Below are 23,072 nucleotides of genomic sequence, written 5' to 3'. Positions count from 1 at the left end.
AACTTCAACTAATAACATGCACAAAATTACCGAAGTCCAGGATGGAGTGGAGGAGGGTTGCTGTGTAATCGTAGATGGATCAGTGGTCGCAGTGGCCTCAGGACAAGCTTGGTTTGATGTGATAGTACTTCCAGAAATACAACATTACATCAACCCTGCTGTAATGCCCAGATTGTAATCTCAAATCTGGCAGTTAGACTTCATTTCACAATTTTCTATCTCAGGGCAAGTGCCAACCAGAAAGCCAAATTGACAAGAGGAAGAGGACTGCTCGCCAACTATTAGAATCCCAGTTCTTCCCATAGGAATACCAACTTGGAGAAAAGTTGCTACTAAACATTTTAAATAAGAGGAACATATTCTTCCCAGAAATTGCTGGAATTAATCGCGAAATCAACAAGAGTAGTCACTTTGCATCTCATTACAAAATATTGAAACGAAAATAGTCATTATGAATTTTTCTGAACTATTAATTGATCCAGTTCTCTCCCACCAGCAAATTATCCCTTAAGCCATACTCAGTAAATTTTTGAGGTGAGTAAACTATATTGAAGGCGATAGACTCCAGAAGGTACACTAAACACAAAGTTCTCATCAGGTTTCATCTTTCATGAATAAAGCAGTAAGATATTTGAGTCTTAGTATATCTAAATGTCAATCATGAGCAAGGTAAATATGAGGCACAAATAGTTGCATTAACAAGATTATACAGCATAGGTTCAAGCCCTTTGACCAACAATGTCTGTGTTAACCATGATGCCAAATTAAACTAATCCTTTTGCTTGCACATGATCCACATTCCTACATTCCCTGTTTAGCAGTGTGCCTGTCTTAAAAACTTCAAACCACCACCATTATATCTGCTTCCACTACCACTGCTGGCAATGCATTTCAGACACCCACTCTCTGTGGAAAAATAAATACTTGTTCTGCATGTCTCCTTTAAGTTTTCTCCTGCTCACCTTCAAAGGGTATAAAAATGCTTCCCATAAGGTGTAGACATCTGGAGTTGGCTTGAATGACAAACGGGTGGAACTAGGCATCTAGGCCTTCCGTTGATCAGCGTTGACCATGTCTACACAAGCCAATATGCAAACCAGGGCAGTACAATGTGGAGAGCAAATTGTTGCCTGTGTAGCAGGCTCCCCCTCTCCATGCAGCTGATGACTCCAAAGGAATAGCAGAGACTGATAAAGTTCGGCACTAGCAGCATCACAGGAGTTGTCAGTCAGCATTCAACTCAATGTAGCACTGCCTTAGGGAAGCAAGCTCCAGAACTTTCCTCGGCGTTTACTCTTGAAGACCTCCCCATGAGTGCATAAAGCCACAAGGCAGCAGAGGTTTGAGTTTTTCTTGTAGATGAACTGACGTTCATGGCTGACTAGCCCCATCTGCCTGAAGCGACTGGTTTTAAAGAGCCAGTAACCTGTCTGTAGAAATAGTTCATTTGGGCTTGGTAGCTAAGCCACAGGTGAAGACCAGGATCTGGACCTGGTTCTCAGAGGCCATTTTTAGACACACACCTTTGGGAGCACTTAATATGTAGGGGGAGCTTGCCCCCGTTACTCCTCTCGGCTATGACAACCTTAAAGAACCACGAAGCTGGGCAAGTACCGTCTAAATCCATCAGATCCACCAATGCCAGGGCAGCGAGTATGTCTTTCCTTGAGGTCCCAACAGAAATCTTTTCTTCTCCCAATGTCATAAAGGGGAGTTGCTCACTGAAGTGTTTCCTGTCACCTGTAATCTTCTTCCACTCTGCAGAAATCGGCTGATTTCTTTTTTCATGGACTTCAGTTAAAATCTCATTAGGGTCCTACCAATATAGAACAAAACTGTGAAGCCCTTGGCCTAAAATGTTGTACTAAGCATTCTTAATTAGTAATTAAATCCTCAACTATATTAATGCCATCTGCCTACTCAGTGCCCATATCCGTCCACTTCATCCACATTCATGTGTGTATCTAAGAGCCATCATATTTGCCTACTCCACAATTCCAGGTACCCACACTCAGTGTAAAAAAAAACTTGCTTTGCGCTTCCTTTTTGGATTTACCCCCTTATAGCCTTAAACATATGTTCTCTGGTATTAAACATTCCAACCCTAGGAAAAAGATGCTGGCTTTGTATGCTATCTATGCCTCTCAATCTTATAAACATCTTTCAGATCTCCTCTCAGTGTATGCTGCTCCAGAGAAAACAAACCATGTTTGTCCAATTTCTCCTTATAGTACATGGAGGCTAATCCAGGCAGCATCCTGATAACCTCTTCTGCACCCTCTCCTACAGTCTTGTCATAATGAGGAGACCAGAACTTAAGGCAATACCGAACTAAAGTGTTTCAAAAAGATGCAACTTAACTTCCTGACTCTTGAACAGTTCCTTGAGTAGTAAAGGCAAACATACCATAGGTTTCAATGGGCACATTTAATATCAGAGAAACATTTACAATATGCATCCTGAAATTCTTTTTCTTTGCAAACGTCCACGACAACAGAGCAGTGCCCCATAGGCCTTCTTAATCATCCTATCAACCTGTGCAGCTACTTACAGTGAGTTATGGACTTGGACACCAAGTTCCCCTGCAAATCAATGCTATTAACATTGGCCATGAGCAGTGTACTGTCCCTTTACATTTGACTGCATCTTCCATTTCTCTGCCCATATGAGCAACAGACCTAAATCCTATTGTATCCTTTGCCAGTCTACTATGCTATTCATAACACCTCAAATCTTTGTATCATGTGCAAACTTACTAACCCACTCCATCTATGTTTTCATCCAGGTTGTAATATATGTATAAGCCACAAACGGCAGATGTCCCAGTACAGAACTCCACTAGTCACAGATCTTCAGCCAGAATAATTCCCAATGAACTCTACACACTGTCATCTATGAGCAAGCCCGTTCTGAAGCAAATGGCCAATTTACAGTGGATCTCATGCATTTTAATCTTCTGGATGATCTTTGGAATATCACCGATCTCGCTCTAGTACTTGTACACAAGTCTGGTAGGTATATCTACTACCAGCAAAACTAAAGTTGCTGTAGTCAGGAGTAACTGCAAAAAAAATACCAGAAATACTCCAGTAGGTCAGGCAGCATCTGTAGAAACATACGTGTTTCAGGTCAAATTTACTTTTTCAAGCTGGAAAGGAAAGGAAACAAGTAGGTCTTGAACTGCAGAGAGGGATGGAGAAAATGGGGAATATCTCAACGGGTTTGGCCAAGGCATTCAGGATGGTGAATAGTTGTTAAAACCATCTGGTTGACGGGTTCATCGGGCAGTCAGAGAGAGACAGGAAATAAAAAACACAAAGAAGGAACATGGAAGCTGCAAATTGCGAAGCTGTGGGAAATGCCCACCAGGTCGGGCTGATGGTGTAGTGTTATAGGACCTATAATAGATCAAACCAGTTCTGACATAAGAGGAAGCAAGTTATCAGAAAGTTTCAGCTGCAACACGCCCAGACAAAAGCTTAGGTGCTATTCCCCAACCTACAATGGGCCTCATTTTAACAATGTTGGAGACCACATGGGGTAAGGCAGGGTCAGAGTTGGGCAGAGAATTAAAGTGACAGCTACTGAAAACTCAGGGTCACCACTGCGGACGGAACTCAGGTGCTCTGTAAAGCAGGCTGTGACTGATTTCTCCAAGATAAAGGTAACCACCATCATAAGCACTGAATGCAATTCACGGGGAGTGCAAGAGAACTGCTACTTCACTCAGAGGATTGTTCAGGTCCCTGGATAATGGGACAGGAAGAAGCAATAGAACAGCATGACTTAATGTACCAAGCATTTCCTGAGTGCTGAATTCCCTGTTTTTACATGTTCCTTGTGTTGGTTCTATCTTAACTAGCTTCATCATTAACCTTCCACTACATGGCTTCACGAAAGCTTATCATCACAGCAACCCAGGCCTCCTTGCCCCATCTGTCCTTCACCATCTTCTCTTTCCTCATTCTCAGCTCTGTTTCTCTTTCCACAGATGCTGCCTGGCCTGCTGGTTGTTTCTAACAATCTCTCATTTTATTTCAGAGTTATAACACCCAAGATGTTTTGCTTTAATTCAGAGATTCAGAGGAAATAAAAATTCCTCATTTAATCTCCTCCCTCTCACATGGGTCTGGGTTTTGGTTTGTAGATAGACGTACTGGGATTTCAAGGTGGGATGGGGATGTGGTTGAATATTTGGACCCTAACTACAGAAACATAGGACAACACTTCCAATGGTGACTGCTCAATTCAGCCACCTCATTATCATTTCACTTTCATACTTCCTGACAAATCAGAGACAGCAGGCAACAGAACAACAACGGCACTCAGAACTTCCACACTGAAAAAGTGAAAGCTGGCATCAAGAGACAAGGCAGCAAATCCATAGGGTGGAGGTGAAAGAAGATTAAACCTGTTTCATCAGCATTCCACTGTCACTGTTAATAATAAATTACTGGAGAAGATACTATACTGTATTCCAAAGACAGAAAATGAAACCTACAGCTAGGACAAGTAGCTGTTTAAGGTTCTACATTAGATCATTAGCAGTGGACATACAGTGGCATCCGATACTGATGCACCATATCAGTAACTGCACGAACAATCCAGAAATCTGAGTTCACATCTCCCCAGGAAACACTGAATTAATTTGATTTTGTGTTTAAAATCCTAATTACTAGTAATAAATGCAAAATTATTGGTTTCTTGTAAAAACCCATCTAGTTCACTAGTGACCTTCAGGGACAGTAATCTGCCATTCTTACCTGGCCAGTGTATGACTCAAAGCCCATTAATGACCTCGTAAGCTATTCTACGACACAGCGCATAATGAAGACGATGAGGCTATTCTCTTCAATAGTGATTAAGGATGGGCAATAAATGCTGATTTTGTCAGTGAAATCCAAATCCATAAAAAAAATTAAATAAAGCTGGTAATGTAGGAGGAAAGGGTTGGATTGATGTTAGAATAGGTTAAAAGGTCAGCTCAATATCATGGGCCAAAGGGTCTGTACTGTGCTAAAAAGTCATAGTGTTGATGAATTTTGTAGGCACTGGAAAATTGTGACGATTTGGCAGCAGATTCTGTTCTGGTTTAATGCAATAGCCAGTGACTCAGGGTGAAAATATTATCAACAGGTATAAGCTGTACCTCGGCCGCTGTGAAGCTACAGGTCTGTAAATAACACCCTGTTGTTGGTCTTGGTACTGTTGCTTATCTTGGCCCTGACTTGAGCTCTAATTAGGGAACCTTTATAGGTCATAATGATTTCACAGATCTGAACAAACCTTGAAACTGCTGAAGAAACCTCCATAGTGCACAAGATAATCTCTTACCACTAATACCGTGAAGAAATCCACACCAACTGGACACCTGCTGAGTGCTGATTGGCACTTTTCCACGATAGGGTTTAAGCCTGCTCAGCTGCTGCTTTTTTATTGCCTTGCTTGCTTGCATAGGAGCTCCTAGAAACTTGTGGACCTAAATCTCAGGAAACCATGTTAATATTACTGTAAACACAAGGAAATCTTCAGATGCTGGAAATTCAAGCAACACTCACAGAAAGCTGGTGGAACGCAACAGACCAGACAGCATCCATAGGAAGACGCACGGTCGACGTTTCGGGCCGGGACCCTTCATCAGGACTAACTGAAAGAAGAGATAGTAAGAGATTTGAAAGTGGGAGGGGGAGGGAGAGAATTTGAATCTTACTGTCAGTTAGTCCTGACAAAGGGTCTCGGCCCAAAATGTCGACTGTGCTTCTTCCTATGGATGCTGTCTGGCCTGCTGCATTCCACCAGCATTTTGTGTGTGTTAATATTACTGTACTTGAGTGATTAATCCATCCTAAGAGACAAAGCATTCTCTTAGACTGCACGTTCAGATCGAAAAGTGGTGCAATGGAATGATGTATCTAACAGCTGGCCTCCAACTGAGAGAAAACAGAATTACATAAGGAAAATGTTGCGAATACTCCACTGATCAAGTAGCATCTGTGGTGAGGTAAAATGAGTCTGATAAAAGGCAATCAACGTAAAACAGCCTTTGTCCCCAGGCATAACTGAGTATTCCCAGAATTTTAAGTTTTATGCTACCGGTTTTTCTGTTTATATCTTCCCATCTTTAAACAGTCTAAATTAAGAGTGTGCCCTTAGTCCTACGTATAGAAAAGCCATTAAATTAATAGTTATATTAGAATAAACTTACTAATAAGTGAACCTGAAGAAAATATCTGCAAGATAAAATTACATTGTCCTATCGTCAAATCACTGTGTGTTTGTCCATCGTCGTTAATGAGGACCTCGACACCATTATTGATGGTGTCGAGACTAGCGCGTGATTTGGATTTAAGTGAGGGAGAGTTGCACAGCATCAGCCTCACTCTCTCTTCCCAATTCCCATCTGGATCCAGTGGCAAGACAGAGTCTAGACGGCTGGAGATGCGCCTAGGCGCAGTGGATGACCAGGACGTCTTCTGTGTCTAGTCCTGCTCTACACGTTCCACGACGCTTGCAGAGACCGCCTTCTTGACCGTTGGACCTTCCATTGGTCTTGTCCGCTCAATCTGCCTGTCTTCACGTGCTGGGATAGACAACTCCCTATCTCACCGAGGGTTTGAGACCCGTTGGCTACCCTCACCTGGTTTAGCCAGCTTGTCGAAGCCATTGCCCAGAGTGTGGCCACTGTCGCATGCAAACAGCTACGGGGAGCCACAGGTGAGAGCTGAGTGCCAGGTGGGGACCAAAGGTGGACTAACCGCCTTGAAAAGAACACAACATGTTCCCCCACCAGAGGTGCTAACCCTCCCTGACACCCCATACACCCCAGTCAAATCACTACACATCATTTGAAACTCCTCTGAACATAGCAAATTCAATAAACTTTAAATTCTGTTATGAGCAGAAGGTCCATCTGTTCATTTAATAATTAAAGATAAGCTCTATAAAATCAATACATTAATTGAAATTATGAAATCTTATTAATATTAATATGCTTAAACACAGGTTCCCCATGAATATAAACATACATTAAAGTGTTTTCTTGCAGCTCAAAGACTGATAAAAATATAGAACTTACCCTTTACAAATTATAGTCCACGCTGTCCTGTAGGTGGCAGTGAAATATTATTCATTTGGTTAAGTGCACCTCATGGACACTAAATAACTACCTTTCAAATCCCGTGAACCTGATGTGTACATAATGCTTTGCAAGGAGTTATGAACTAAACTATACTGAATGAAGTTACTACATATCGTCTAATCACAATGTACACTGTAATCATCTTTTTGACTCCTACAAAATAACATATTGCAAAAAAATCAGATGGTTAATTTTAAATAAGTGCTAAATCAATATAATTTAAATTTATTTGTTTATCTTCACCATGTTTGTTTGTGTAAGTAACTTATGCAGAATAAACTGAAAAATTTATGGACCAAATATCTGGTTTCATGGAATAGTAACAAATACATTGCTCAAATTTATTTTTAAAAAACGTGGGTACAGAAAAACTGACAGGGCAATTCCTATTTTTCATAGAAGAGAGATTTAGAAATTACAACACACCCAATACAGTAGTCATTTATTCCGCTATCTGTGTCAATAGACGTTCCTTAATTAAAGCTGATAATTAGAGGAAATAATTTACTGAAACTTCATCTGCCACAGGAAATATGCAATTTTTAGTCAAGATTATCTTTATATCATTTTTAATAAATATAATCATTTATGTTGCTTGAACAATAAGTAAATTTGAAGGCTCTGAGCAAGTTCAGTGTTGACTGTGACTTTTGACTGTATGGCTAAACACAGGTCCAATGCCATATGTAAGGATGCTGACAAGACCACTGTCATAGGCTGAATCAAAGGTGCTGATGAATTGCCACATAAGAGGGAGATTGGAAACCTGGCTGAGTGGTGCCATAGTAACAACCTCTTACTCAATGTCAGCAAGACCAAGGAGATGATTATTGATTCCAGGAGGAGGAAACCGGAGGACCAAGAGCGAATCCTCATTGGGGCATCAGAGGTGGAGAGGGTCAGCAACTTTAAATTCCTCTGTTATCATTTCAGAAAACATGTTCTAAGCCCAGAACGTAAGTGCAATTACGACGAAAGTATGGCAGTGCCTCTACTTCCTTAGGAGATTGTGAAGATTCAGCATTACATCTATAACTATGACTTACTTCTATAGATGTATGGTGGAGAGTATATTGACTGGCTGCTTCACAGCATGGTAGGAAAATACCAATGCGCTTGAACGGAAAATTCTGCAAATTGTAGTGGATTAGGCCCAGTCCATCACGGATAAAGCTCTCCCAACCGTGGAGCACATCTACACAGAGCGTTGTCACAGGAAAGCAGCATCCATCATCAGGGACCTCCATCGCCCAGGTCATGCTTTCTTCTCATTGCTACCATTAGAACAGCGGTACAGGAGCCTCAAGACTCTCACCACCAGCTTCAGCAATAATTATTACCCCTCAACTATCAGGCTCCTGAACAAGAGAGAATAATCACTCAACTTCACTCACTCCATCACTGAACTGTTCACACAATCTACGGGTTCACTTTCAAGGACTCTTCATCTCATGTGCTCGATATTTATTGCTTATTTATTTATCATTATTATTTTTTTCCTTTCTTTTTTATTTTCATAATTTGTTGCCTTTTGCACACTGGTTGTCTGTCCTTTTAGTGCTTTCATTGATTCTATTATGGTTATTGGATTTATTGAGTATGGCCAGAAGAAAATGAATCACAGGGTAGTATATGATGACATATATGTAGTTTAATGATAAATCAGATTTGAACTTTGAATGCTGTTGCATCTCGTGTAATAAAAATTAGATTTGAGAATGTTTTATTTTAAATTCATTCAATGCTATTTCGTAGAATACATTAAAATGATGGTAACTTTTCTAAAATATGTACAAATTATGCATCTGAGTTCTATATAATTGGTGTAACAAAAGGACTTCCCTTTCAAATTTCCTGACCAATTCCAATTACAAAATTAAAAGTGAGCAGAAACATTTTCAACATTCAATGCCAAAACTAAAGGCTACCTGGGTTACAATAAAAGTTTAACCGGAAAACAAATATCAAAAAAAAATCCAAAACCATAATTAAAGTAGAACAGAAAAAGGAAAATGAAATTTGTATATTCAGTATTTTTATTGTAATGATGTAGTCATCCAGCTATTGCGCCTTTATTAAATGATAAGCTAGATATTTTGTATCGCTCTCGCTTCTTTAGATGGGAAGGTGTGTTTTCTTGCTCGCGCTCTTGAATGGAAAATCCGAAAACACAAAAATGCATAGACTATCATTCTTTATGATATGAAAACTTTGTTTCAAATTAAGCTGAATAGTCAGCAAAATGTGAGCATTAATATGTGCAAATGGATGGTGAGCGTAATAAGCCTGATTGTGATGTTATATAGCTTACATATTATTGATAAAGAATACTCAGGTTTTCAAGATTCTTCTGGTAATCTGCAAAGCCACAAAAAAATTTTTTTGGATTTTGAATTTCACTGTTTTCACAAGTGTTGTTCTTGCCCATTTGATACAAATACAGGTGTTATTCAAAGAAGACAAAAAGACAAATGATCTGGTATCCTAAACAATAATCTTACTCCAAATAAAAATCGCCAATGCTCTGCTTTTGATTTTCCCACTAAGCAGCAACTTTCGAAATCTAAAAGTCAATTCCATATACATAGGTATAAGTCAGGTAAATTGTTGGCCGGTCAACTTAAAGCAACTATGGCTAGAAGGCAGATTTTGAAAATACGAAGAACTGATAGAACTGAAATGTCAGATTGTCAGGAAATTAGATTTTTGTTTAGATTATGAGGACACTCAGTCCTCATTTACTGTCACTTAGAAATGCATGCATTAAAACATGATACTATGTTCCTCCAGAATGATATCACAAGAAACACAGGACAAACCAAGACTAAAACTGACAAAACCACATAATTATAACATATAGTTACAACAGTGCAAAGCAATACCATAATTTGACAAAGAGCAGACCATGGGCACAGTACGAAAAAAAGTCTCAAAGTTCCAATAGCCTCACTATCTCATGCAGACGGTAGAAGGGAGAAACTCTCCCTGCCATGAACCTCCAAGCGTCGCAAACTTGCCGATGCAGCACCATTGGGAGCACCCGACTGCAGCGGACTCTGAGTCCGTCCAAAAACTTTGAGCCTCCAACCAGCCCTTCGACACTGAGCACCGAGCACCATCCTCTGCCGAGCGCTTTGACCCCGCCCCGGCCGCGGAGCAACAAGCAAAGCCGAGGACTCAGGGCCTTCCCCTCCGGAGATTTCGGACCACACAGTAGCAGCAGCAGCGAAACAGGCATTTCAGAAGCTTCACCAGATGTTCCTCCGTGCTCTCAGGTCCATCTCCATCAAATCAGGATTATGCACGGCACCCTACTTGACAACTAACAGACATCACCACCGGAGTGGCCGCTGCGAGCTGGGTCGTGCCGCCATCTTCTCCTCTCCTGATTAATAAGGTATTTCTGGATTTTTACTTGAACCTTTATAAATCTGATTTTCAAGACAATACTACTTTTATGAATAGATTCTTGCAAACATTGAATATACCCAAAATTTCTCTTCAAGATATGAATACATTAGATGTGCCTATTAAACGAGAGGAAATAGCAAGGACTATATCCTCTTTTCAATCAGGTAAAGCCCCGGGACCAGATGGATTTACTGTAGAATTTCTTAAGACTTTTACTGAAATACTTACACCTCATTTATGCCAAATTTTCACTGATTCTATATCCTCTGGGACCCTTCCGAAAACATTCTATGAGGCATCAATTTCATTAATTCCCAAAAAAGAAAAAGATTTATCTGAATGTGCCTCTTACAGACCAATTTCCTTATTAAATGTGGGTTCTAAAATTCTTTCTAAGATTTTGGCTAACAGGCTTGAGAATATTTTACCTAAGGTTATTTCTAAGGATCAAGCTGGATTTATTAAGAATAGATATTCATATTTTAATATTCAGAGATTATTGAACATTATTCATTCCTCTCCATCGAAAGAATCCGAATGTGTTGTCTCCTTTGATGCAGAGAAAGCCTTTGATAGGGTAGAGTGGTCTTATTTATTCGAGGTTTTAGAAAGATTTAATTTTGGTCCAGGTTTTATTTCCAGGATTAAGCTGATCTATGAAGCTCCTATGGCGGCAGTTATAACTAACAATCAAAAATCTCCTTATTTTAGGCTATACAGAGGTACCCGGCAGAGTTGTCCTCTTAGTTCACTGTTATTCAACCTGGCTTCGGAACCTCTTGCTATTGCCCTTCGGGACTCCAACAAAGTTCAAGGTATTAAGAGAGGAGATAAAGTGCATAAAGTTTCATTGTATGCAGATGACTTGTTAGTTTATATTTCAGATCCTAAGAAATCTATTCCCTCTATTTTCTGAATTTAGTAGTTTTTCTGGATATAAATTAAATTTGCACAAAGGTGAGTTATTTCCTATTAACAACTACTTGGATCAATATGATCGAATTCCTTTTAGCATTGCTAAAAATAACTTTACTTATCTTGGTATTAAAATTATCAAAGATTTTAAGGACCTGTATAAATATAACTTTCTTCCATTAATTGAATACACGCAACAAATACTTTCTAAATGGTCTCCTATGACATTATCATTAATTGGTCGAATTAATGCTATTAATATGATAGTGCTACCGAAGTTCTTATATGTATTTCAAGCAATCCCTTCCTTTGTTCCTAAACTGTTTTTTGATAGCATAGACTCTAAGATATTGTCCTATATTTGGAATAATAAAAATCCTAGATTGAGTCAACCTCTATTGTGGAAATTAAAAAAGCATGGTGGTATAGCTTTGCCAAATTTTAGAATGTATTACTGGGCAATTAATATTTGATATATTTAATTTTGGATTCATTATTCAGACATACATGACTGTCCTTTATGGGTGGATTTGGAGAAAAACTCAGTGAAGGGGTATTCTTTGGCCTCTTTACTGGGAGCTCCTCTTCCTTTTTTGCTTTCTAAGATTGGTAGTCAAGACCTCAATCCCATTATTAAACATACATTAAGAATTTGGTTCCAGTTTCGTAGATTTCTTGAGTTTAATAACTTTATTCTTTCTAGTAAAATCCATCTTAATTATTTTTAAACCATTAATTTCCGATCAGACCTTTTTTAATTTGGAAAACCAAAGGAATAATAACTTTTTTAGATTTGTTTATGGGGGATTGTTTAATGTCTTTCACTCAGTTAATGGACAAATATGATTTACCTAATGATATTTACAAATTAGGAATTTTTTACATAGTTTTCTTCTAAATTTTCCCTCTGCTTATCCACCCAATATGATAGATACTCTTTTTCTGGTTAAACCATTTCAAAAAGGACTGATAGCTATAATTTATAAATGGCTTTTGAATTCGCGGAAGGTATCAAATGATAAAATTAAAGGTGCGTGAAAATTGGAATTTCGAGAGTCACTTTCAGATAATTAGTGGGATAAAATTTTTCATTTGGTAAATACTTCATCTATTTGTGCCCGTCATTCCTTGATACAGTTCAAGGTAGTACATCGGGCACATATGTCAAAGGATAAATTAGCCCGTATTTTTCCCAATATTAGTCCTATTTGCGACAGATATAACATTGAGGTGGCTACTTTAACTCATATGTTTTGGTCTTCTATCAAGATAGATACTTAAAATTTATCAAAAGTCTTGAATTTGGACCTACAACCAAATTTATTTACAGCAATTTTTGGGATCATTCCACCAGAAGCAGGATATATTCCTGTTTCCGCTCAATGGATGATAGCTTTTACAACTTCATGGGCTAGGAGAGCCATTTTGCTTAAATGGAAGGACTCTAATCTACCTACTGTTTTTTTATTGGCTTTCATCCATTACGTCCTGTCTAAGTTTAGAGAAAATAAGAAGTCAGACATTTGATACATCCTTTAAATTTGAAGAAACCTGGCAACCTTTTATTCAATATTTTCATATGGTTTGAGTTATTGCTCTTCCAGTTACTTTTTCGAAACTTTGGATTTGATCAGAAAGTTTCTCTCTTTTCTTGCCTTTACTTTCAATATGGGCTGCCCAGTCCCCTTTTTTTTCTGATTTTTTGTTTTTTTTATAGAGAATAGTGGGTTTTTTAAAATATATATATATATATATATATATATAAGTTTCTTTATCTTTTTATTTCTTTTTATGAAATGATAAGAGGAGAATTGGTTATCTTATTTTTATTATATACTATTAGATTAATACTGTGTATGATCTTGATAATGTTTATTTTACCTTTTATATGTATTGTTATCAATATAGATATTTGAGATAATTCTCCTCTTATTTGCATATATGTACTTTTTTAAATTAATAAAAAGATGAATAAAGAAAGAAAAATCACCAATGCTCTTTGGTAACATTTCTGGGTGGAGTTGGTGTTCAATAACACTTGCACAAGTTTTAAATAGGTGAGAACAACACTGTTGAACAAGGTTGAAGACCATTGTATCCTTTGCCATAATATGGGGCAAAAAGTCAGTCAGACATGAACCTATCCACCTATTGCTGATGAATCTCTTGCATCTTTCATTAAGCTTCCAAATCCATCGAATCAAAGCACCTTCCACATTACTGAGGTGGTTTGCAAAATTTTTTTTAAAAATTAAATTAATGGATTTCTCTTTAAAGAATCTTCCTAATACCCTCTCTAAAAAAATCTGGGAAATCAAAACAAATCTAAGTTAAACTAAAGCAGAGCATGAAACAAAAACTGGGGAAGAACAAGCAGAATTAGTGTTGAAAGTATTTTTTAAAAAATAACACAAAAGATTCTGCACATGCTGGAAATTCAGAGTATTGCGCACAAATGCTGGAGGAACAAAGCTAGGTAACGAATATGGGAATGAATAAACAGTCAACATTTCGGGCGGAGACTCTTCTTCAGGACTGTAAAGGAAGGGGCAAGTGCAAGAACAAATAGATGGGTGTAGGGAAAGGACGATAGCTAGAATATGATAAGTAAAGCCAGTTGGGTGGGAAAGGTAAAGGGCTGGAGAAGAAAGAATTTGGTAAGTGAGGAAAGTGGACCAAGGGAAAAGGGGAAGAAGGAGGGTCACCAGGGTGAGGTGATAGGCAGGTGAGAAGAGGTAAGAGGCCAGAGTGGGAATATAAGAGGGGAGGGGAAAGTAAAAAATCTCTGGTGGCAAATTTTCTACTGACATCTTTCATAAACCTACCAATTCTCACGGGTATCTTGACTCTTCTTACCTCTTCTATCTTGACTCTATCTTACCTCTTCCTACCCTGTCACCTGTAAAAATGCTATTCCCTTTCCTCAGTTCCTTTGTCTCCACTGCATCTGTTCCTAGGATGAGGCTTTTCTCTCCAGGACATGAGAGATATCCTCCTTCTTCAAAGAACAGGGATTTCCTTCCTCCTTTGATGCTGCCCTCCACCTGCATCTCCTCCATTTCTTGGACATCCACACTCACCCCATCTTCCTATCACGTTAACAGAGACAGAGTTCCTCTTGTCCTCACCTACAACCCATGAACCTTTGCATCCAACACATCTTGCTTGCAATTTCTGTCATCTTTAACAGGATCTTACCACCAAACAAATCTTTACCATCCCCCCCAACTCTCCGTTTTCTGCAGTGTTTGCTCCCTCCATGATTCCCTTGCCTATTCTTCCCTCTCCACTAATCTCCCAACCAGCACTTATCCCTGCAAGCAACAGAAATGCCTCACCTGCCCATTCACCTCCTCCCTTACCTCCATTCAGGGCTGCAAGCAGTCCTTCCTGATGAGACAGCATTTCACCTGTGAATCTGTTGGGGTTGTCTATTGTAGCCTTCTCTACACTGGTGAGACCCAAAGTAAGTTAGGGGTATCTTTGTTGAACAGTTCCACTCCATCTGTCAAAAGTGGAATTTCCCAGTGGACAACTATTTTCATTCCTCTCCCCATTCTGACATGTTGATCCATAGCCTCTTCTTTTGCCACGATGAGGCCACACTCAGGGTGGAGGAGCAACACTTCATAGTGAATCTAGGTAGCCACCAACCTGATAGCATGAACATTGATATCTCCTTCCAGTCCTTTTTTCCCTCTCCCTTCTCTCTTCTTTTCCCCAGTCTGGCCTCTTACTTCTTCTCCTCATCTACCTATCACTTCCTCCTCGTGCCTTTCCTTCTTCCTTCTCTCCTATGATCCACACTCATCTCATCGGATTCTTTCTTATCCAGCTCTTTACCTTTCCTACCCACCTGCCTTTACCTATCACCTTCTTGCTATCCTCCTTCCCCTTCCCCCACCTATTTATGCTGGCATCTTTTTGCTTCCTTTCCAGTCCTGAAGAAGTATCTCAGCCTGAAATATCGATTGTTTTAAAGCATTATTTTCTGTGCATATTTTCATTGAATGGAATAGTCTTTTTAAATCAAATTATACCACTTCAGGATCCAAAACATTGACAACAAATTCAGTGCTTTAATAAAAGTAATAAAACCATTCCTTAATATTTTATTGCAATTATCACAAATTTTGCTTGTCATCAATTTCAATCAATTAGTTTAATAAAGTCATTATGCAGTAGGTATTCAGTCAGTGGTTCTGATCTCCTGCAATCAAAATAAATCTATAGTAGTTTTTCAAAATGTCAGCAGAAATCAACTTAACCATAGATAGAAATGTTACTTGTAGACTGTTGAACACAACAAACTGTTCTTTGCAAGATAGGAAGTACAAAGTGCAGAAGTTACAACAGGCAACCCTCTGCTACCAGTCACATGAAGAGATTTGAATTCAGAAATAGGCTCTGCAATCTGATGCTTATGCTACATTTCTGAAACATGAAGTAATGCAGTACAGAACCATCTATGGAAAAAAGGAGTCTTTTCTAGCATATCTGTGCATAAAATAAAATTTCTGTAGCAGCAGAATTTATAAACATAAATAAATGGAATTGAATTCTTTTAGTATGTGTTCCATCTGGAATGATCACTGGTCTTTTCTAAGTTTCAAAGCTAATCTTTGTACATTTTGCTTTGGCTAGTTTCTTAGCAACTAAACCCATATATATATTTAGAGATGCAGCATGAAGTAGGCCCTACCAGCCCAATGTGCCATGCTGCCTAGCAACCACACTTATTTAGCCTAATCACAGGACAATTTACAATAATCAGTTAACCTACTACCACATCTCTAGACTGTGAGGGGAAATCAGAGCACACAAATGAAACGTATGTGATCATGGAGAGTGTTATGCTTGTTCTTAATAAAGACAAGCTTGGCGTGTGTTTACGTTAGAACATTTTATTACTGAGCTGCTCGCAATCCAGTCACCATCGTAACTTCGGGTTCTGAGTGAACCCCTCACATTGCCCATTGGGAACTGAAGTTCTTTATCATGTAAACATAATAACACATCATTCCTCTTGAAAGAAAAACAAACAATACTATGTCCTCATAAACCTGCAAGGAATAATAATCCTTTCCAACAAGGATACCTACATTCTGTAGCCAGTCTCTTCTTTTTCTGTTTCGAATTTTCAACTTGTCAACATTTCAACTTCAATTATAATGAGCAACTACAGTCACTTATCCACTCATCAACTTTCAATCAGTCTCTGAGGTGGTTTAATAATCCTTTTTGGTCTGCTATTTGTATATTGCTTGCATTTGCTGTGTTAATATTTGTGTCTTTCTACGAACTCTGACCAATGTTTTCGTTTTTTTACATATGCAGGGTTCTTTGGTATACTGACAGGTGATTAGGCACAGCTATGGGTTGGAGCTCATGGTCATAGACCCACATGATTTCTTCTCAGAGCTGTTCCCTGCTCCATCTGGATCTAGTTGGAATGTGGAGCTACTTCCTCTTCCACTTATCCTTGAATGGACCGTGTGCCAGAATCGTGATCTCAGATTTGCACTTGATCTCCAGACTTCAGGGCTAGTAGGCTTTCCGCGGTCTTGTTGTGATACTGTTTCTTCTTTTCTTTCCCTTTCACTTTAGCCAATTTGACTGTGTGCTCCTTTAGGTGTCAACAGGTTTTCAGACATTGGAAGGTTAGTGCACATGCATCAACCGATCAGCATTTGGTCTGATAAAAGGCCATTCTGCAGTGGCACATTTCTGTAAATCATTAGACTTTTGTGGAAATACTCTCATCTTTCTTGTGCTTCCTTCATGAGGCCCTTCACTACCTTTGCAGAACTCTTTGCTAGGCTCACCTAATCTGTTGGTTCTTCACTTTTCTGAATGAAATTCATCCATTCCATGTGTGCTAGTTCTTGTTTAAGTTTGTCTCTAAGTGGAAGTGGAACTTCCCTGCATGCACGGACAACAGAAGTCACTGCCTCACCTAAGATAGTTTTGTGTGCACCAGGTAAGCATCTGAGCCCCTCAAAGACATCTGTGTACTCTTCCATGAGTGCTGTGTGGTCATCTTTGTTCTGTGAAGCCACTATGAAAGTTCTTTTCACCAAGTTGAGCTTTTCACATGCACTCAGAGCTAATATTGACTGTACTCTCGTTTCTGTAATCAGTAACTGTGCTTTCAGTGCTGACCCTTGTGCTTGAAGGCCACAACACAGCCCCTTTTATGGGAATGTTCTATCCAGTGTAGCCTGTCAGTTTTAATTCCACTGTGTAAATCTTGATCTTTACTGTGAGAGTGTTGTAATCATCCATAGATAACAGATTTACCTGGGCTCCAGTGTCAAGCTTGAATGGAATTACTGTCTCATTCACAGTCACTGGAATGATTCATTCTGTTTTACCAGCATCAGCGGTCTGCAGAGAAGCTACAATGACTTCCTCCATTTCCTCATCAACATGTGCACCTTTCTCTTGGTAGCCCCAGCTTTACAGCACTTTGCAAAATGACTCTTCTTCCCACAACTATTGCAGGAACTTCCATAAGCAGAACATGTCTTTGGAATGTGACTATTTCCACATTTACTTCTTTTATAGTTTGAGCCTTCCACTTTGCTTTGGTGTTGCTTTGGGAAATTACCTTGGTTGCTGCTCCCCTGTTTTCACAGCAGGCACAGTTGGGTCTGCCTTGTTCAGCTCCTTAGCTTGTGCTTGTATGGTCTCTGCCGCCCTAAACATAATCACAGCCTCTTACAGCATCAAATCTTTTTCATGCAGCAGTCTTTCTCTGAGTCCATTATCCAGAATTCCACAAACTATTCTGTATCTAAACCAGTGAGTTTCTCAACTCTCCAAATTCACAGGACTTATTCAGTGTGTGAAGCTCAGCTGCGTATTGGTCGAAGTTAACTCCTTGTTTCTGGTCATAGGGAACAAAATCTTTTCTCTCAAACGTGATATTTGTACCCAGAATAAACTACTTCTCAAATTTTGTCATCACAGTGTCCAACATAAAAGCTGTCTCATCAATTTGAAAGCTGTTATAGATATCTAAAGCATCTTCACCAATTACATGCAGAACAATGAACACTTCCAGCTTTTTCCATCGGTCCCTCACACAGCTAAATATATACAGTATATGATCGCTGCTTGAAGCCTTTCCTGTTATCAGTTAGATTGCTGGTTTACTCTTTTCCATAGATGCTGACTAGCCTGCTGCGTTCCTTCAGCATTTTGTGTGTGTTGCTTGGATTTCCAGCATCTGCAGATTTTATCTTGTAGGATTGCAGGAGGAATTAGTTTATCCATGACAGGAACTCTCGGTCTCTCACCTGAATCTCTCTTGGAGAATCTAGTGACTGGCTGAACTTCAGGAACAATGTGCTCTCTCACCTTGCTAGCCAGCTTCTCTCAGTCGTAACCTCACTTACTGCCAGCACCTTCCATGCCCGCGCGCTCTTTCTCAGTCGCACAGAGTATTCATTTACTCTCTGTGTTAAGAACTCACACCATCTTCTCACACCATGTTATGTTTGTTCTTAATAAAGATGAACTTGGTGTGGGCTTATGTTAGAACATTTTATTACTGAACTGCTCTCAACACCACGCGCGTCCAAACCAGTCACCATCGTAGCTTCCAGTTCCGGGTGAACCCTCTCATTGCCCACTGGGAACTGAAGTTCTTTATTATGAATGAATAACAACAGAGAGAGAATGTACAAATGCCTTACAGACAGCAGCAGAATTGAACTCTGAGCTGTGGCAGTGTCACACTAACCATTACAATAACCTCAGCTCGCATGGTCCCAAGCCCAGCTGCGAACAGAGAAGGGTTGGGCACGGGGTTAGCAACCTCATCCCGTGAAAGCCCAGAGGTACAGAGACACCAGCAGTAATTCAAAGACCTTATCCCTGGGAGAGGAAGGATGTTCACAGACGGACTACACCTGGTGACAAATTGAACAACTGGCCCAGGACGGAGGACTCTGGTGAGCTGCTGTCAGCAACCTACGCCTCAGTAGGGATGATGGCTAACAAGAACTGCTACACTACCATATTTATATATAAATAATTATATGTATTTAATTATAAATATATCCATTAGTATAACAGAGTCCATCACAAATAAGTAACCAAGACTTTAATTTCAAATCAACTTCTCAAAATCAATGTAAATTAATTATTTAGCCACATGCAAAACGTATCCAACAATCATAAGTTATGTGGTTCCCATGTAAGATGCAAATCTATGGACTGTCATTGAAGCTTAGTCAGCCATACTACTCTACAATCTACATGGGGTTTATCAAAGCTCTATAGTCTTTATTCAGTTTATCCTCCAAACATCTGATCTGAACGTTCATTGCAAACAAATGCTCTCCATAAACAGGTCATTCAGGTTTACCAAGAGCAAGTTGAAGGTCAACACCAGTACCCTAAGAAGCTGAGCACCATGCAGGTGAGGATACCTGCTTGATTGATAGCCCTTCAATGTTAAACATCCGTACTCGTGACACAAACTACAGTTGCAGTAGCATATATTACCCACGCAGCCCATTGCTGCAGTTCACCAGGACTCCTTCAATAGCACCTCCCAAACCAGAAACCACATCCACCCTGAATGAAGACACCATCACATAGGACCGTCACCATCTTCTCCAATTCACACACCAATTGTCATTGGTCCACAATCTAGAGTACTAGTGCTGCTGCACTCCTTTTCAAAATTTAGCTAGTAAGTTCAAGCAATATTATGTTATTAGCATCATAACCTATGACATCTAATTCTATTTTTTTAAGCACAAGGAAGTTTACCTTGATACTTTCAACTTCTCATTTAAATGTAATTTTGAATTGCTGCAGCTATCTTACTGCAAGAACAATGGGAGTAGACTACTCAGCATTTCAACCAGGAAGATTGTTTTCCCGAGTTTGTCTACTCACCATGCTTGAGTTGATCGAGCCCCGTCAAACTATTTTGCTGACATGGTGAGAAAGAAATCAGGACAAGTATCCTAGGATGCCACTTCCACTTTTGTGAGGAGATGCTCCTTGGCTTCACTTCACAATGCTCTAAGTTTAATCCACTCCCCCTCGCTGAAGGAAAGACATATCCCTATAGAGCCTATAATCATCCTTAAATATCTCAGCTGATTCAAATTTATTTTTTAACAAATCTTTTTCACGCAGCAGTCTTGCTCTGAGTCCATCTGGAATTCCACAAACTATTCTATCTCTAAACTAGTGAGTTTCTGAACTCTCCAAGTCCAAATTCACAGTGTGATTCCTCTTTTTCTCATTTTAGTTAACCTGAAGCAACAGTGACCAGGCAGTGTAAGGTTGTCACTGTAATGGGTTGCCACTGTAGTTAGTGTGACCCTCTTACAGCATGAGACAAAGTTCAGAGTACAATTCTGGTATTGTCTGTAAAGCAAGTGTACATCCTCCCCGTGGATGTAAGGGTTTCTGCCTGGTGTTCCGGTTCCCTCTTACAGACATAGCAGTTAGTAAGTTAATTGGTCATTCTAAATTGTAAGAAGTTATATTCCGTGGATTGAGATTCTAAATTGGAGAAAGGCCAATTTTAAGAACCAATGGGATGCCGGGTGGTGGGGCTCGTTGGGCCAGAAGGGCCTGCCCCTATATCTCCAAATTAAATAATGTTTGAGGAAAGACAATGGACCTCTACAATGTCACTCTCAAATTTGCAAAGAGCCCAAGAGCTGTTAAATGATCAAAGATGATCAAGTTTGCCACAATCAGATTTTGTAGTAGTCCTTAACAACAAAGGTTTATCAAGTGACATTCCACAACGTGATCACATTTTACAAGCTTCCATGATTCTATAAGAGGTCAACTGCAGGCAGCTTGATTTCTGAGTCTCAAATTAGATATTTATTTTGGATAGTGGGTTCAATCCATTTTTTTCCTCTAAGTTGTTGTATTGTGGCGTAAAGGGCACTGGAGACCAAAAGGTGAACAGGTGGTAAGGGTAGTTTACATGGACAATGTAGTTGTACAGGTACAAATACTGAGATTGTCCATATGAATCAAGTGGTAACTGATTCTCCAACTGGAGTGCAATAGGCAAGGAATGCCACACATGTAAAAAAGTTCAACACAAGAGAGACTTTTGACAAGTAGGAGGATTTGACAATGTGGTACCAGGACAGGAAAACGGTACTTGTACTGGTACATACTTCATTGTACTTGACAAGTGTCAAACTACATTAACTGACCTTACCATTTCAATACTTGACATCCCACCTTTTCTGAGAAATGAACTTCAATGTTTTAGAACACATTCAACTCATTGATTTAACCGTTTCTATTCAACACATTCTCCAATATGCATGACTATAACCAACACATTCGGTTTTAACTTAATGATAGCTCTGGAACTGAAAACTTCATTTTCAACTTACAACATTTTTCATTGTTTCAAAACCCACAACTTAAAGCTCCGCAAAATAGTTAAACTTCAGAGGTCATTTTCTAATCCTTTGAGGTCTCTACTAGTTTCCCTTTGCTTTCAATGTCTGGTAATAGGTTTTGTTCACTGTGAACCTGAGCTTGTCTGTAACTGCCCATCATATTGTCCTCATTATCAAGTCTTTGAATTTCCTTCTGTTTGTTAAGGGTCTGTCATGTTGAACTTTTTTTTTACATGTGTGGTGTTCCTTGCCTACTGCACTCCAGTTGGAGATTCTACTACCATTTGATTTAAATGGACAATGCCTGTGCACATCCGCATCATGGCAGATATTTGAAAGCATCAGTAACTAGTGAACTGGCATTAACTGCAGTGAATAGACCTGTATTTCCTGTGATTCAAGCAAACAAGACAGTGCAGAGTACAAGACAAAAAAAGGCAGATTAGAGGCAGAAGATGACAGCCTCACTATGACCCAACTTGCCAAGTGGAAATCCAAAACTGCAAAATCCACAACTAGTAACATCACAATAGCAGCGAAGTATGCAGCAGCCTCCCAGCTGAAGGAGAAACCGCCATGGAAGCCATCATATTTCTGGTACATCCACACTTCAGATCACAGGCGAATGTATCAGGATGAATCAACAGTTATTGGCAGCTGAGTAGAAAATGAAATTGAGTCAACAAGTCAGGCAGTGTAATCTTACTGAACAGCAGAACAAGACTACAGCATTGCCTACTCCTTTCTCTAATGTTGGATCCTTTCTGAAATGCACAAGTCTAAATAGGATCTCACCAGTCTATATGGTGTCAAGATGGTTATTGTGATGCGTCTAGTGTGGTAGTGTAGTGGGTAGTACTTGTTGCTCTCACTTTCAGCTTCCACCGCTGGCTAACAGTCTTGCAAAAAGGAGAGCTGAATGTGTAAGTCTCTCCCTGCCAGTGCATAGCCTCTCCAACAGCAAGCCTCATGTAGTGCCTCTCGCTGGCGACACACAGGAACTGAACTCCTTTCAGACTCCTGCTGAACAACAGAGGATGGGAAGGAGGTCTAGCCTCTGCACACGTAGCATGCAGGCCCACTGGTGTGTGGACATGCCCTGGTGCTTATGAACCAGATTCCCTGCTGTGGGTAAATAGCCCCACTGCCTAGTGGGCAGCCTTAGGGTTTACTCCCATAGCCGGAGCCTCTACAGTGGCTGGACA

At 39.6% G+C, this 23,072-nt stretch overlaps 1 protein-coding gene across 1 annotated transcript in view; it reads left to right on the top strand.

Moving 5' to 3' along the window:
* The window catches only part of rgs11 (regulator of G protein signaling 11), a 172,504-nt gene extending 149,976 nt beyond the window's left edge, over positions 1–22,528 (top strand). Inside the window, exon 19 of the mRNA XM_072267311.1 lies at positions 22,270–22,528. Within this exon, the coding sequence (XP_072123412.1) occupies positions 22,270–22,528 (259 nt within the window). The remainder of the gene's footprint in view (positions 1–22,269) is intronic.
* The last annotated feature ends 544 nt before the right edge of the window (positions 22,529–23,072 follow it).

The sequence above is a fragment of the Mobula birostris genome, chromosome 9 (genome assembly GCF_030028105.1).
Source record: "Mobula birostris isolate sMobBir1 chromosome 9, sMobBir1.hap1, whole genome shotgun sequence".
Lineage (NCBI taxonomy): Eukaryota > Metazoa > Chordata > Chondrichthyes > Myliobatiformes > Myliobatidae > Mobula > Mobula birostris.
Note: the sequence above shows the minus strand (reverse complement) of the source record. Positions and strands in the feature narration are given on the sequence as shown.